The 15,072-nt window shown below is 27.2% G+C and overlaps 5 protein-coding genes across 5 annotated transcripts in view; 2 read left to right on the forward strand and 3 right to left on the reverse strand.

The window, feature by feature from the left end:
- Positions 1-415: 415 nt before the first annotated feature.
- Phum_PHUM550170 (uncharacterized protein) lies at positions 416-1,685 on the reverse strand (the record flags this gene model as incomplete). The annotated part of the gene is made up of 3 exons (XM_002431780.1): positions 416-1,116; positions 1,206-1,551; positions 1,635-1,685. The coding sequence occupies 3 exons, from the start codon at positions 1,683-1,685 to the stop codon at positions 416-418; spliced, it is 1,098 nt and encodes a 365-aa protein (XP_002431825.1).
- A 6-nt stretch (positions 1,686-1,691) lies between these two features.
- Positions 1,692-3,232, reverse strand: Phum_PHUM550180 (Gastrula zinc finger protein XLCGF64.1, putative; the record flags this gene model as incomplete). The annotated part of the gene is made up of 5 exons (XM_002431781.1): positions 1,692-1,847; positions 1,928-2,162; positions 2,260-2,467; positions 2,622-2,769; positions 2,948-3,232. The coding sequence occupies 5 exons, from the start codon at positions 3,230-3,232 to the stop codon at positions 1,692-1,694; spliced, it is 1,032 nt and encodes a 343-aa protein (XP_002431826.1).
- Positions 3,233-4,323: 1,091 nt separating this feature from the next.
- Phum_PHUM550190 (uncharacterized protein) lies at positions 4,324-5,832 on the forward strand (the record flags this gene model as incomplete). The annotated part of the gene is made up of 6 exons (XM_002431782.1): positions 4,324-4,394; positions 4,570-4,716; positions 4,803-5,001; positions 5,081-5,330; positions 5,402-5,557; positions 5,639-5,832. The coding sequence occupies 6 exons, from the start codon at positions 4,324-4,326 to the stop codon at positions 5,830-5,832; spliced, it is 1,017 nt and encodes a 338-aa protein (XP_002431827.1).
- Positions 5,833-5,882: 50 nt separating this feature from the next.
- Phum_PHUM550200 (Thyroid hormone receptor-associated protein complex 95 kDa component, putative) lies at positions 5,883-7,993 on the forward strand (the record flags this gene model as incomplete). The annotated part of the gene is made up of 9 exons (XM_002431783.1): positions 5,883-6,050; positions 6,130-6,337; positions 6,384-6,591; positions 6,670-6,809; positions 6,903-7,087; positions 7,159-7,354; positions 7,431-7,540; positions 7,620-7,765; positions 7,855-7,993. 9 exons carry the CDS (start codon positions 5,883-5,885, stop codon positions 7,991-7,993), a joined length of 1,500 nt encoding a protein of 499 aa, XP_002431828.1.
- Positions 7,994-10,520: 2,527 nt separating this feature from the next.
- The window catches only part of Phum_PHUM550210 (GTP-binding protein REM, putative), a gene marked incomplete at both ends in the record, with an annotated part of 7,537 nt that continues 2,985 nt past the window's right edge, over positions 10,521-15,072 (reverse strand). The window contains 3 exons of the mRNA XM_002431784.1: positions 10,521-10,822; positions 10,904-11,096; positions 11,522-11,613. Of these exons, the coding sequence (XP_002431829.1) occupies positions 10,521-10,822; positions 10,904-11,096; positions 11,522-11,613 (587 nt within the window). The remainder of the gene's footprint in view (positions 10,823-10,903; positions 11,097-11,521; positions 11,614-15,072) is intronic.

Consider the following 15,072-nt stretch of genomic DNA (forward strand, 5'->3'; position numbering starts at 1 on the left):
TATATGCTGATCATATTTTTTTTTAATATTAATAATACTGACAGAAAAAATATTGTTTTATTAAAAAAAAAATTTTTTTTTTTTTTAAGGCTAAAACGGAAATTGTACGATATTATTCCGTTTTTAATATGTACATATATACATACATAAGATTGTTATTAAATATATATATATATATATAAAAATTTATTTATTTTATTTTTGCACTTTGATTTTTTTTTTTTAAATTTAGCACCTTATTTTTTTTTTTTGCGATTAATTATTTTTCCTTCATTTTTTTTTTTATTAAATTATTATTTTAACGTTTCAGTGATTTAAAATGATTTGTTTTTTTTAAATAATAATAATAATGAAAGCACTTTTTTAAAAATTTTTTAAAATTTAAAAGCGACGGGAATTCGGGAAAATAGTTATTTCATTCGAAATTATCGAATTTGATTTCATTTCCGCCGTCTACCGGAAGTGTTTCGTCCGCTTTTTTCTTTTTTTTCTTTTTATCCGAACCCGCGTTTCCTCCGTGTATTTTTTTTATGTGCATTTTCAACGTGTTTATGGCGTCGAAAGCTTTGTTGCACTTTATGCAAATGCACATGTGCTTGTATTTTTTCGTCTTTTTCACCGGCCTGTGTTTATTTTCGTGATTTCTCAACGATTTCGGCGTGCCGAAAGGCAAATCGCAAAATATGCACTTAAATTTGTTTTTCGTGTAATTAACTTCGCACGAGAGTTCGTGTTCTTCTTTTTCCTTGTCTTTTTCAAATGCTTTTTCGCAACCGATGCACGAAAACCTTTTACTCTTACGATTGTGATGATACGAATGAAACCGTAAACTGGCCGACGTGTGAAATTGCGCGCTGCAAACGTAACAAAAAAACGGACCCACTTCTTGTTCCTTTTTCTTTTTTTCCGTCGCCTTTTTCGTTTTTCCCGGTTTGCGTTCTTCTTCCACTTCCGGTTGTTGAACCGTTTGACCACAGTCTTCGGGTTGAGGTATGTACATTGCATGCGTTTCTACCGGTTTTGTTTCTACGATATAAGCCGGAGCTTCGATTATGTAATTTCCTACCCCCGGATTGACGACGCCACCTATCGTGTATTGAGCAGTGCCACCTGCAACTGCAAAAACCAAAATTTTAACGTAAAAAATTTTACTTTTTTTTTTTGTTTCTAATCGAAAAATAACATGCGTGAGGATAAACGTTTACCCGATATATTATAAAGGGACGAGTCTACAACAGGTACGAAACTGTGATTGGCAATTCGAACGCCATCGATTGAACTGGACGAATTATTGTCGATTATATACGTCGTGTTGCTAACGTTTTCGCTAAATTGGTTGTCTACAATTTGTTTGGTACCGAATTGCGAATCGCTCTCAATATCTTCCATGTCGCCATGATGATCTTCTGCGTCTAACTTAAAACTTGCTGCTTCTATCATTTTACTTGTACCTGGGTGAATTATGTAAGTTGTCTGAGGATCGTTTGTAATTACGGTACTTTCTCCTCCCGCATTAACCCCTACGTCTAACCCCTTGTTTTCAGGACCAGGCTAAAAATTATTTTAAATAAAAATTAAAAACACCGTTGATTTGTTGTTTTTTTTTTGTTTTTTTGTTGTTGTTAACTATTAACCTGTTCTCCGGTTTGACCGCTGACATTGTTGTTAACAATGTAGCGGTCCATTGTTTGTCATAATGACGTCGACTCCTGTTTTGTATGAGCTTTAAATTCATGTTTTATTTTAGATCTTTCGTAGCGAAAACCTAATCCACACTCACTACACGTAAACGGTTTATTTTCCAAAGGTTTAACGTGTGATTTTTTGTGATGCTTCTGAATATGAACCTGAAATACAAAATAAACGATCAAAAATAATTCGTGAAAATCCGCGAATGTGTACATAATTATATTTAAAAGAAACAAACCTTTAGAGACAAAATGGCGTCAAATGCTTTTTTGCATTCAATGCAAACACATGTATTTCTATACCTTTTAGTTTTTCTAATTGGCCTGTGTTTATTTTCATGATTTCTAAGCTGCTTAGGAGTACTACAAGGCAAATCGCAAAAACAACATTCCAATTCTGCTAATTTATAATTTTGCTCGCAATTCAATTCGTGTTCTTGTTTTAATTTCTCTTTTTCAAAACCTTCATTACACCTAAAAATATAAGACATGTGTTACAAAATGACGTTTTTCAACACCAAATAAAACAAAATAAATCAATTTTAACATTTTAAACAACTTCAAACCTTACCCGATGCACTGAAATTTATTTTTAGATTTCGGATTGTGATGAAACATGTGAAATCTCAAACTACCCTTTGATTTAAATTCTTCTCCACAAATTTGACATCCAAAACTACTATTTTCATTTTCTTTTTCTTTAGTTTTTCCCTTTTTCTTCCCCTTTTCATCAATTTCTTCTTGTAATTCTTGCAAGCTATGAGTTTCATCTCCTACGACTAAAATTTTTAATTTCGTTATCATCAATTAAATATAAAATTATTTAATTAAAAAGCATAAAAAAAAAAAAAATTATAAAAATTATAAAACAACCTGCAATGGATACTGCTTCTGTATTAGTATATTGATTTTGTTTTTCTATCACTGTATAACTATTAATTATATGTTTTTTAGGAATATTTTTTGCAGGACTAAGAACAGTGCAAGTGCCTGTCGTAAGAACATTAGCATCCACAGTTTGTTTTGTCGCAAGTTGATGACCATCTAACGAACCAGTGTTATCAATAATCGGATACATAATCTGATAAATCATCTGATCGTCAGGTTTTACCTGTAAATAAACATTTATTGAAATAATAAATTAATTTTTAAATGAAAAACATGCATTTTACAATAGATTACAACACATTGATAAATGAAATTTTAACTTTTGTTTAGTACAAACGGAGTTAAACTTAAAAAAATTAACAAAAATGTACTTGTTGCATTCCATGATTCCAGTTCCCTGTAGACAGACTAACATAATTAGCTGCAGCAGTAGTCACACAAGAATTACCAATAAAACTTGTATTGTTTTGATTTAAAACACATGGTTGATTAATTAATGAAATTGGTTGACCAAGATTTATGTTTACAGCATTCGGTTGGAATGGTATGTTTTCAATTTTATAATAATTTTTATCCCCATTATTTTGTGGGGTTGTATATTGTATGAAAACATTGGGTGGAAGATTTGGAAAGTTTTGTGTTTGCCTTTGCTCCATTATCTTCTCCTTTACATTCACTAAAAACAATAAACAATTTATAAATATATAAAAATAAATAAAAAAAAAAAAAAAAAAAACATTACGTTTTTTAAAAATCATTCATTAATTTAGTTCAATCAAATTAATTAATTCGTTACGTTACATTTTAAATAAAATTCTCATATAAAATATTTATTTTGAAATAAAATTAATTAAGTTTGTTTTTCTTTTTCATTCTAATACGTTCGAAAAATGATTCGGAAAAATTGCGACGATGTAATTAATAAAAAACCGGCTAATAAATTTTAAAAAAACTTTTCATTTTTAATTAAAAACAAAACAAAAAAATGTAACCGCTTAAAAAAACGAAAACAAGTTAACAAATAACAAAATTTCTTAGATGGGCGTTTTGTTATATTTAAAATGGTGAAATCCCAAGCCAAGATATGTTCAGCATAATATATACACATAATGTTTTTTTTAATTTTAATTTATCACAAATTTCTCGTATTTAACGATTAAAAAGACGGTTTTTTACAAATCAAAAAATATTTTAAAAATAAATTAACAAGAAATGTCAATTCTGTAATGAATCCTTATGATTATTCTTACGCACAATACCTTTTTAAATTTCTCTTAATAATAAATATAAAAAGACGGATTTTGTCACTGAAATTCAGAATCCAGCGAAAACCCCGACACAGATTCCGTAAAAATTATTCTACCTGAAAATCAAAACAAGATATGAGTTAATATTTTACCGGCTTACACGTTATTTTTAAAGCAAACCTTTCCTCAAGTAAATAAAATAACATATTACGTTTTGGAAATTTTCTATACGACCGTGCTACCAACGTTATAAATTTAATGTTTATTTAGGAAGCTTTGTTGGCAGTAGGGACATTAAAAAAGTTAAGTTTAATGCTTGTGAGAGAGTTAATGTTATCGAATACGCATGAAAAGACATTGAAAAGTTTTATTATGAATTCATAATTTTCTTAAATATTCATTCGTAAACGTTTTTTATTATTTAAAACGAAAATACGAAACCTAAAAAAAAAAAAAATAGTCAGTCTGAGTGATTAGAATGAAGAGGGTTACCAAAAAAAATGGATTTACTTTATACAGTTTCTCGTAAATTAAATAACAATACTATTAATCCTCTTAAACAATTCGAAAGGTAAACACAATTAATAACTGTTATTTATATTTACATAAGATTTTTTTTTAAAATTATATTTAATCATTGGTAAAAGTTGATCTTATTTATCTTAAGTTGATTACTTATTTAATTTATGACAAAAATAAATGAAAATTTTGAGAATGATAAATAATTTATGTGTAATTTTTCCTAGCTTAACCAGTGGTTGTTCGCTATGTTCTATTTCAAATCAAAATTTATTGGCTTTTACAACTGTCACCACCGTAACAGATACCACAGCAAATTCTTGGGGATCTCATGTTTATGTAGCTGATTTAAATTCGCCATGGCTTGCTCACAAGTATTTAAAAATTGAACTTTTGTCGAGAATTAAAAAAAAAAATTTCAATTTAAAAATAACTTAATAAATATACCTTTTGATTTTAGAGTCACATCAAATCTTTGTACTATAACAGTATTAGAATGGGATTTAGGAGGTGAAAATTTAGTGATTGCAGATTTGAATGGAAAGGTTCAAATATGGGGAATGAAAGAACACATATTAAATGAATGGGTTTGTTACGGTTCAGCAGTATTTCATGGAGAAAAAATATTGTCAGCTGCATTTTTTCACAATGGCAGAAAGGTAATATAATTGATTTGATTTAAAGTGGAATTTTTTTCAAAAAAAAAAAAAAAAAGGTAAATTTTGTTTAAATTTTTAGACAAGTTTAGTTATAGAAAAGAAAGATAATTTTCAATACAGTGAAAAGTTTAGTCATCACAGGGTAGCACCTTCTGTAAAAAGTTTCGGTGGAAGACCTCTCGAAGGTTGCTTAGTAGTATCTGCGACTGGAATGGTTGGAATAATTGTACTTACAAAAGACTTACAAAATTCTACATTGCATTCAGTTTCTGAAAGCTTAGGAACTATGAGAAATAGGATTACATCTGCCGATATATGTTATGGGAAAAGTATGACATTTTGAGTATGTTTATCTAAAAAGCATTTGTAGTAAATTATTAACTTCATAAATTTTCTCTAGATGGTCAATTTTTAATAGCTGTGAGCAGCGGTAACGTCAAACTACCTATTCAGTGTTATAGAGTTTCTGTGAAAAAAGTTGATGATAAATGTATCATAACTTCCCAGGCACTACCTAGTTTTTTCCTACAAAACATTCCTGTTAATGAAAGCAGTTGTAAGTTAATTTTTTTTTTTTTTTCTTTCAATTTTTCAATTTTAGTTTGATATTATTTTTAAAAAAATTGTTTTTTTTCAGGTCGTAAAATTGTTGAATTGAAATTTGTCGTGAGAGAAGATACTGATTCTTTAGTTGTAGCTGCGAATGGTGAATCTGGGAGTATAATCGAAATATGGGAACTTAGGGAAAAACCTTTGCCTATTCATAAATTATTTCAATCGAAACATTCTGCTCCTGTTGAACCTCTTAAAACGGTGGCAAGTTTCTGTTAACTCTAAAATTCACGCACTTTAAACGATCGAGCACCGAATAATGACAATAAATGTTTCAGCTGTGGCAACACCAATCTCAATTTAGGGCAACTAGTCAAATACTATGCGTAACAACAAGTAAATTAAGTGTTACCTCTACGGTACCTCCTCCTTCGTACATCATAGTTGCTCTCACGGATGGAACGATACATTGTTTATTTAGAGAATCTCTGAAACAGGTCAGTTTGCACGAGTTCGTTATAATTTTTCAGTTGGAAGACGTGTCAGTAGTGAAAGTAACATTCGATATTTTCAAAGGTATCAACGACAAATATTAACAATGCGTATCGGAATGAAGATTCTACAATGGCAAAACATCAAAAACTTAGTGTTAAATTATCAAGAATGGATATATCTTGGTTGGGAAACGTTTTAGTTTGTACTGATACTCACGGTCAATTGTATTTATATAGACTGACGCCGATATCCGAACATGGCAAGTTTTTTTCGCGCCATTTTTTTTTTCGTTTTATTTATTTCCATTATCATTATTTTCATTTTGTTTTGTTCAGGTGGTCCTATAACGGTTCCGTATGCTTGCACACTTTTAGAATACTGTTTGGTAACCGGTTTAGATTGGTGGGATTTGTTGGTTTCGATAAGGTCATCAATGTTGGAAGCAATTGTTGAAAAATTTACGGAAAGTTTCAACAGGCAAAACGGTGCTTCAAAACAATTTTACAACGTTCAGTTCTTGTGTATAAAAACGTCATTGTACAGGTACGTTCGTTATCAGGTTTCCTTAGGGAGATTTCTCTCTTGAAACATTTCACTTCGAACGAAGACAATTATTTTCAGGATAGCCGCAAATGGACAGTCAAGAGTAGCTGATTTAACATCCCTATTAATGCTCTACTCTATAGCCACGGCATTCAAGACTTTACTCAGGCCATCGGACATGTCTAATCATGATAAAGGACCCGCTGAAAGTTTAGCCGGTACATTACAAAAAAAAAATTACTCGGTTTTCAAAATTTAATTAAATGAATTTCGTACCTTAAAATATTATGTACACGTACCACACATTACAGCCGTTTTGAACGATCCTGTCACAGACGTGGACAAAGTTCTTTTACATTTGGAAGCGAAAGAATTCACGGTCGAACCTAGCACACTGCAATCTCTTCAACAGTTAATTCAATGGATAGCAGATTTAACGTTGAATTTATTGGCGAGACTACCCGAACAAAGGACGACGTCCAATAAAAATTCTGGAGTAAATATTTACAATTTTATTTTTAATTTAAAGAAAAAAGATTATATTAAAAAACGCGTTGAATTTTTCAGTATACGCTGACGCGTGATTACCAAGCTTTAAGCACTCTCAGAGAATTGCTCGTCATAATTAGAATTTGGGGTTTGCTGTGTCAAAGCTGTCTTCCGGTATTCGTCGGAAGTGTTGAAAATTTCGATGTTTTGCCTTTGCTCTTCAGGTTGTTGTCAAGATTAATTCAAACATCGGAATCCGACGAAAGTTTGTTGGGTATGTTCATTTGCAATTCGATTTTAAACGTGTTCTTTGATGATCGTTTCATCTCTTTTTTTTTCTTCCTTTCAAGATGAATGTTGTTCTCTTCCCAATCAAGTGTCAATACCACAAATGAATTTCTGCAATACTACGGTACAGGTTTTAAGTCCGGCTTTGTTTACCCAATCGTTACCAATGCAGGTAAAAATTAAACGGGAAATTCTTATCCGTCAAAGACGATTGATTGATTGATTGATTGAATTTTTTTTTTTTTCTCCAGTTGTATTACGGCGTCGAACCAGATTTTTTAGAATACGTTCCGGATAAAATCCACGCGGAAAACGGGTACCAACCGGAATTAATGGTCGATAGTTTCAGACACGTTTTCTTGGGAAAACATCCGCTTTTAATAAAACAATGTTCCAGGTATGTCGTCGTCGTCGTCGTCGTCTTCGTGCATGATATTTATTTAAAAATGTTTACTTTACAAACAAACAAACAAACGTTTGTTGCAGATGCGGGAGCAAAGCTCAAGTCACAAGTTCGAGTAGGAGAACGGCAGCAATCGTCGCTTGGGATCATCGATGGTCTCGCTCTTGCAGATGTTCGGGTCATTGGCGAATACGAAATTTCAACAGGAGTCACACCACGTGATCAAAATGACGAATGATAATAATAATAATAATAATAATTTAATGATTTATTCGTTTAAAATTAACGTGAATAAAATTAAAATGTTAACAATATTTTTAACTTAATTTTAAATTGTAATAATTTATATTATTCAATTAAAAAAAAAAAAAAAGTTACAATGAAAAAAGAAATAATAATAATAATAATTTTGTTTTTTAGTACAACAATTTATTTATTTATTTTTTTACCATAACGAACGTTTATAATCTAAATAATTTATTTAATTAAAAAAAAAAAAATAAATTATTGACCCCAATATTGACACGGTGTATACACTGCCTTTCATTTATCGATAATAATAATAATAATAACGATTAAAAATAAATAAAATTTAAGGCAGTCGATTTTTCTGTTTGTTTCAAATGAATTTTTTTTTTTTTTTTTTTCTATTATTATTATTTTAGGAGGAAGACCGTCGTCGAAATTATTTTTTTGGGGGACCTAAAATATTTTCAAAACATTTTCCTTTTGTTTATAACTTAAAAATTAACACAAACGTTATAAACTAAAAAAAATTTATTATAAATTAAATGTAAATGCGATTTTTATTTATTCGTACAAAAAATTAAAAGCCCCTCCCCCGACCCTCCCCTTCCCGCTCCCCGCTCCTCCCCCCGGACTATAAATATTAAAAAAACGTTTACATTATTATTATTATTAATTATTTATATTAAATATACAAAATGCGAATAATTTCGTGTGTGTGTGTGTGTGTGTGTGCATAAAAATTTTTAAAAACATCAAATTACATTTACAAATGAATAATAAAAAGAAAGCATTCGAATTATTATTATTATTATTATTATTTTTTTTTTTATAAGGGATCTTTTTTTAATTTTTAATTTTTTTTTATTTACAAAATTTATGGTCCCTCTATGTGTAATTACAATTATTATTATTATTATTATTACATTATCACTATCGATTTTTTTTCTTTTTTTTTTTTTTTTTTACATAAATACATTTAAATTACTTGAAAAAATTACGTGGGGGGAAAAAAATAATAATAATAATAAATTAAAATGATTAAAAATATAAAATCAATATTATTATCATTATTACGGTTACAATAAAAATCCTTTTGTGTGTAAATTTTTGTTTTTGTTTAATTTTGTTTAAAACAATTGTTGTTATTTTAAATCATGATTAATTAAAACAAAAACCGGGAGAGTATTAAATTATAATAACATTATTATTATTATTATTATTATTTAATCATTGATTTTTTTACTAAACAACATTTTTTATGCGATTTTTGTTCCCACATTACAAAAACTAAAATTAAAAAAAAAAAAAACCCATCCTTAATCATCAAATTTTTTCACATATTAATTAATTAATTTAACTTACATTTATTTTCAAATTATTAATAGTAATAATAATAATTGCAATTTTTTATAATAATAATAATAATAATAATAATAATAATAATAAACGTTTTTATGCATTTATGTACAAGCTAAACGATCAAACAAACAAAAAAAAAAAATTATGTATTATTGTTTATCGTACACGCTTTGATAGTAATTATTATCATTATTAATATAATTAAACGATAATAAGTTAATATTATTAATTTTAAAGCACGTTTAAAAACAATGAATTTATTTTACTAAGGTTGGCCCCGTTGACAGACTTGAAATGTCTCTTTTTTTTTTACTAATTAATAAGAAGGTTGGTCTCGTTTTATATATGTTATAGGCCCCAAAAAAAATTTTTTTTTAAATTTTTCGACTACCTTTTTTTAATTTTTTTAACAAAAAAAAAAAAAAAAAAAAAAAATTTCTTATACCCATAATGTGCGGTAATAATAATAATAATAATAATAATGATGTTATAACAACAATTTGATATACAACGTCCATTGTTTAATTTTTTTTTTTTTTTTTATTTATAGTTTTCATATGCTAAATTTTTTTTAAATTGTTAATTATCAACGATGTGGACCCATTTTTTTTTTACGTAATAATAATAATAATAATTTTTTTTTGTTAATAACATTTTTTTTTTTGTTTCAATAAAAATTAAATCGTATTAATTAAAAATGCAAAAAAAAAAAATAGAAAATTGCTTACCTTTTTTTTGTCCTTTCTTTTTTATAAATAAATGAATGTTGTTTGTTGTTGTTGTTTATATGCGTCACAGCATAAGTTAAATAATTTGCCCCAAAAGTTGCTTTACAATCTGCTCGACGAAAAAAGTTTTCTTCAATTAAATTGACAAACATGTAAACTGAAAACAAAAAAAAAATTTTTTTGGTTTCATTTTTAATAATAAAAAGTTTAATTAATGAAAACAAAAAGTAAAAATGGCGCATGCGCACTTTGTTGGCAACATCAATAACAAAAGTCGATATAATTTAATTACTAATTTAAAAATCAAATCTTTTTTTTTTTTTTAAAGTTTTCATAACAATAAACTGGTTTTATTGTATTTTGTTGGTTTTTGAGTTAAATACCTGATTTTCCAATTGTTATTTTGAATACTACTACAGAACGTGTAGATTTTCACAACTTTTACTTCTGCTGTCTCTCACCCAAACTCTTCCCAAAAATCCTTTTACTTTTAAACTAGCTGTCAAACGACTTTTTCTCCATTTTTTCGGTGAGTCGCTATCTTTTCCTATGCATCTACCCAAAGGAGATTTATTCCTTTTGGGTTTTGTCGCCTGTTGTATTTTCAGTCTGATTTGCGTGAGTATTCCGACCAAAAGTTCATCCACGTTGTGATTGATACCGACAGAAGTTTCGATAAATTTACAATCGTACGATCTCGCCATGTTTTTACCCTCTGATATAAAAAGAAAAACAATCATGTCATCTTTTATCACCAATGTGAACAATTATAAATTTAAAAAGAATTGAATTTTACCATCAGATGTGATCGTTCTGCTACGTACAAGATCCGTTTTGTTTCCAACCAATATAACCGCTTTTGATCCTATCGAATCTGTTTTCCAAAGGGATTGTAAAGTTTCTTCTGCTATTTGAAAGCTCGATCGATCCACTACTGAGTAAACAATTATATATGCTTGAGGTTGATACGTCGTGATGCAATTTTCTGGCTATAATTTTCAATTTATACAAAGTTTAAAAAAAAAACTTTCCGTTTTCCCAATTAATTAGGCAATTCAATTTCGTAGAAATGTTAAAAAAATTTAAAAGAGAAAACAAATGGGAAAACTTTTTTAATTAACAATTTTTCTTTTTTTTTAAATTCAAATAATTAATTAAATTTTACCTTTGATGCTTAGTCGTTTCGTTTCGAAAATTTTTAAATAAAAACTGGCAGACAACCGTCGCTGCCAACTAAACAAAACAAAAAAAAAAAAACGGACGAACGAACGAACCTAACGTAATCACGTCTAATGCCACTTTATTAACAACGAATTCTGGTGTTGAAAAATTGTATTAATATTTTATCCGAAATGTAAACATTAGACTTCGATATATTTTTATTTATATTAATTTTTTAATTATTAAAACTTACAGACATTTCGGCTGATGGATGATCCACGAATATTAATTCAGATTCTTCTTCGTCTAATAAAACTGAAACGGATTTTTCTCCAAATTCTTCATCTGAAATAAATAAAAAATAAATAAATTTTTTTTATTTATCAGTCACACATTCCTCCATTAAAATTCGTGCCAATAAAAATAGATATAACTTATAATTTTATTAAATTACAATTTAATTACAATTTAACGCTTAAACAAAAAAAAATTTAAATTTTTTTTCCTATAAATTATAGTCATTTGTAACTTTAAACCATCAGTCATTCACGTTTTTTTTTTTTTTTTTTTGCAAACAATTATGTGCACGTAATATTTTGTTTAACGCCATGAATCTCAAAATAAATAAATTTAAAATGTTTTTTGTTGATAAATCACGAATAGCGTCAACTCCATTAATAAAATCAAAAAAAAAAAATAATAATAATAATAATAAAAATTGAAAATTCAAATCAATTTAAAAAATGAAAGTGAATGAAAAATACGATTGGGGGGGGGAAGGTTAAAGAAAGGAAGGAAATAGGTATTAAAAATAAATAAATAAAAGAAAATAATAATATGAAAAAACGAACCCTTTTCTATTAATACATAAATTTTTTTTCTTAAATTATTCTTTTGTAAAATCAAATAATGGCCGACGTGGTTATACTAATGAATAATTTTTTTTTTTTAATAATAATAATGAAAATCCATCGATTTTAATTCGTTCCATTATAATCATTTTTTTTTATTTTTCTCCGCATTTTAAAATACATTCGAAGAAATGAAAAAAAAAAAAAAAAAAAAAAATTCCTCACGTCAACCTGGCATTAAATAAATAAATAAAAAATCCTTTTTTAATACCTTCAATATTCATTTTCTACTCTTTTCCTTATTTTCTCTACCCCCCTCTCTCTCTTTTCTCTCAATCTCTCTCTCTCTCTCTTTGGGGAATAAACAAAAAAAAAAAGGGAAGAAAGGATTTTTTATTTTTTTAAATTTCAAGGAAAATAATGTGAATTGTTTATTGTTAATAAAAAAAAAAAAAATTTACCTGTGTGTTTACTATTGTGGATTCGACTTAAAATTAAATGGGAGTTAAATAAACAATGGGGGGGGGGAAAAAAAAAATTTTTTTTTTTATTAATCGTTAATGCAAAAATCAATATGTGACGTGACACGTTTTTTTTTTTTACGTTTAAAAATTTAAATTTTTATAGTTTTTTTTTTTTTTATACCATAAGAAACCAGAAAATTGTGAGGGAAAAAAAAGAAAGCGAAAAGAGTGGCGGGGGGAGGGAGGGGGGGGAATTTTGTAAGTAAACAAAAAAATAAAAATTTATGTTATTTAGACTCCATGTTTTTTTTTTTTTTTAAACTTGTACAACGTATAACGTTACAAAATCGTTATTTACAAGTAAAATTTACCTTTTAAAAGAAAGTATTATTATTATTATTATTATTATTATTATTTTTTCATATGTAAATACTCATTTTCCTTTGTTTACATATATCTAAAATATTAATTTTCAATATGAAAAAAAAAAATTATTTAAAAAAAAAAAAAAAAAGGAAAATTTTTTTTTTTTCAAATGGGAAAACTTTTTTTTTTTCCTCTCAACAACTAATCTTATAAAAAGTTTCAAAATATTTTTCGAGAGGTTTTATTTCTTTACTCTCTTTCTCTCTCTCTCTCTAAGTCTCTCTTTTTTTTCTGTCTCATTGAGATTTTTTTTTATTTATATATTTTAAAAATAATGGGAAAAAACCTTTTGCCCGATTTCTTTTTTCTCCCCCCTCCCTCCCTTTAATTTCTTTCTATTTACCTATTTTAAAAAAATAAAATCGTCATTTTATAAGAGTTGCGATCAATTTTCTAATTCCACTTTGATTTTTATATCGAAATAAATCGAAACTAATATCGAAATTTATCAATATGATAAGTTTTTCTCCAAAAAAAAAATGAAAAACTTTTAAGTGATTTAAACGTAATTTATATCGTAATAAAAAGTTTTTTTTGGTTGTTGAAAGATTTAAAGTGTAGTCGTCGTCGTACCCCCTTCTCCCCCCTTCCCCGAAAAAGAAAATCCTTTTTTAAAAAGGTTTAAAAATCAAAAAAATTCACGCGTTAAATTTTATAATAAGTCAAGAGTAACGGGGGGGGGGGGAATATTTTTGCCTTATAAACAAATAAAATAAAAACAAGGTTGAGGACGGCCTTCTGAGATTTAAAAAAATTTTTTTTTTTTTTTTGGTAAATAATGAAATGAAACTGACAGAAATGAGAGAGAGAGAGAGAGAGAGAGAGAGAGAGAGAGAGAGAGAGAGAGAGGGAGAGAGAATAAATAAATAAATAAAATAAAATAAAATAAAATGTTGTTTTTGTGATGGTCTCAATAGTATTTTAAAAAAGTCAATGCTTTGAAGCGTAAGATAAAAATGAAGATGTGAAAAAAAAAAAAAAAAACGTGGAGGAAGAAAAAAATAACGCTGTCGTGTACAACATGTAAACGGTAATCGTAATATTCATTTCATTATTAATCCCACGACAAAAAATATATATATTTATTGAAATATTTTAAATTATTTGTGAAATATTATTCATTTCTATGTTTGCATGACCTTAATAACTTTTTTTTTTTTTTCGAAATTTCAACTTTAATATTTTTTTCGGGGGTCCACCTCCTCCCTTTACTCTTCCCCCTCCCCCCATCCCCTCATTTTCAACATTATAAAATTTTTTAAATAAGTTTTATCATGGAAATGAAATCGATAAAGATTTAAATGATATTTTTTATCGTTTCGAAAATTATCATTATTATTAATATTTTTACATTCGTCTCTCTCGTAAAAATTTTAACCGTCACTTTTATTTCCTCCCCCTGTACTTTTCCGCTCCCCTCCCCCAATTAAAATAAAAGAAATTTCGATTTTAAAGGTAAAAAAAAAATGAAAGAAAAATTTTCAAAAAATTTTTTTCCCTACAGATATTTAATTAATATCTCACCCCATTATCGTTTATCATTATTATTACTATTATTATTATTATTATTAAAATTCTACCTGATCGTTTGTATCATTTGTTTTTATAAATAATTAAAACAGTTAATAAATAAACAATAATAATAAATAAACAAACATGTGTTTTTTTTAATAGAGAAAACCTTATTTTCGGCCTTCGTTGATAAGAAAAAATAAAAGGTCATTAACCTAATCATTGATTTGATCGCTTGAGATTATATTTTACTCTCGGATCTAATTTTCCAAAAAAATTTTCTTGTAAAAAAGAAAAAATAACGAATTTTCCGTTTTTCCAACTTTTTTAAATCCCATAAGTTGATTAAATTTAATCAAGTTAATAATAATATTTTATGTACTTTTTCACGATTATTTTTTTTTTTGAAAAATTATCAACTTATTATTTATATATTAAAGTAATTATCGAAAAAGTAAATAAAACGAATAATAATAATAATAATAATAATAATAATAATAATAGTAATAATAATAATAATAATAATAATAATAATAATAATAATAATAATA

This window comes from Pediculus humanus, genomic scaffold (assembly GCF_000006295.1).
Source record: "Pediculus humanus corporis 1103172108294 genomic scaffold, whole genome shotgun sequence".
NCBI classification, from domain to species: domain Eukaryota; kingdom Metazoa; phylum Arthropoda; class Insecta; order Psocodea; family Pediculidae; genus Pediculus; species Pediculus humanus.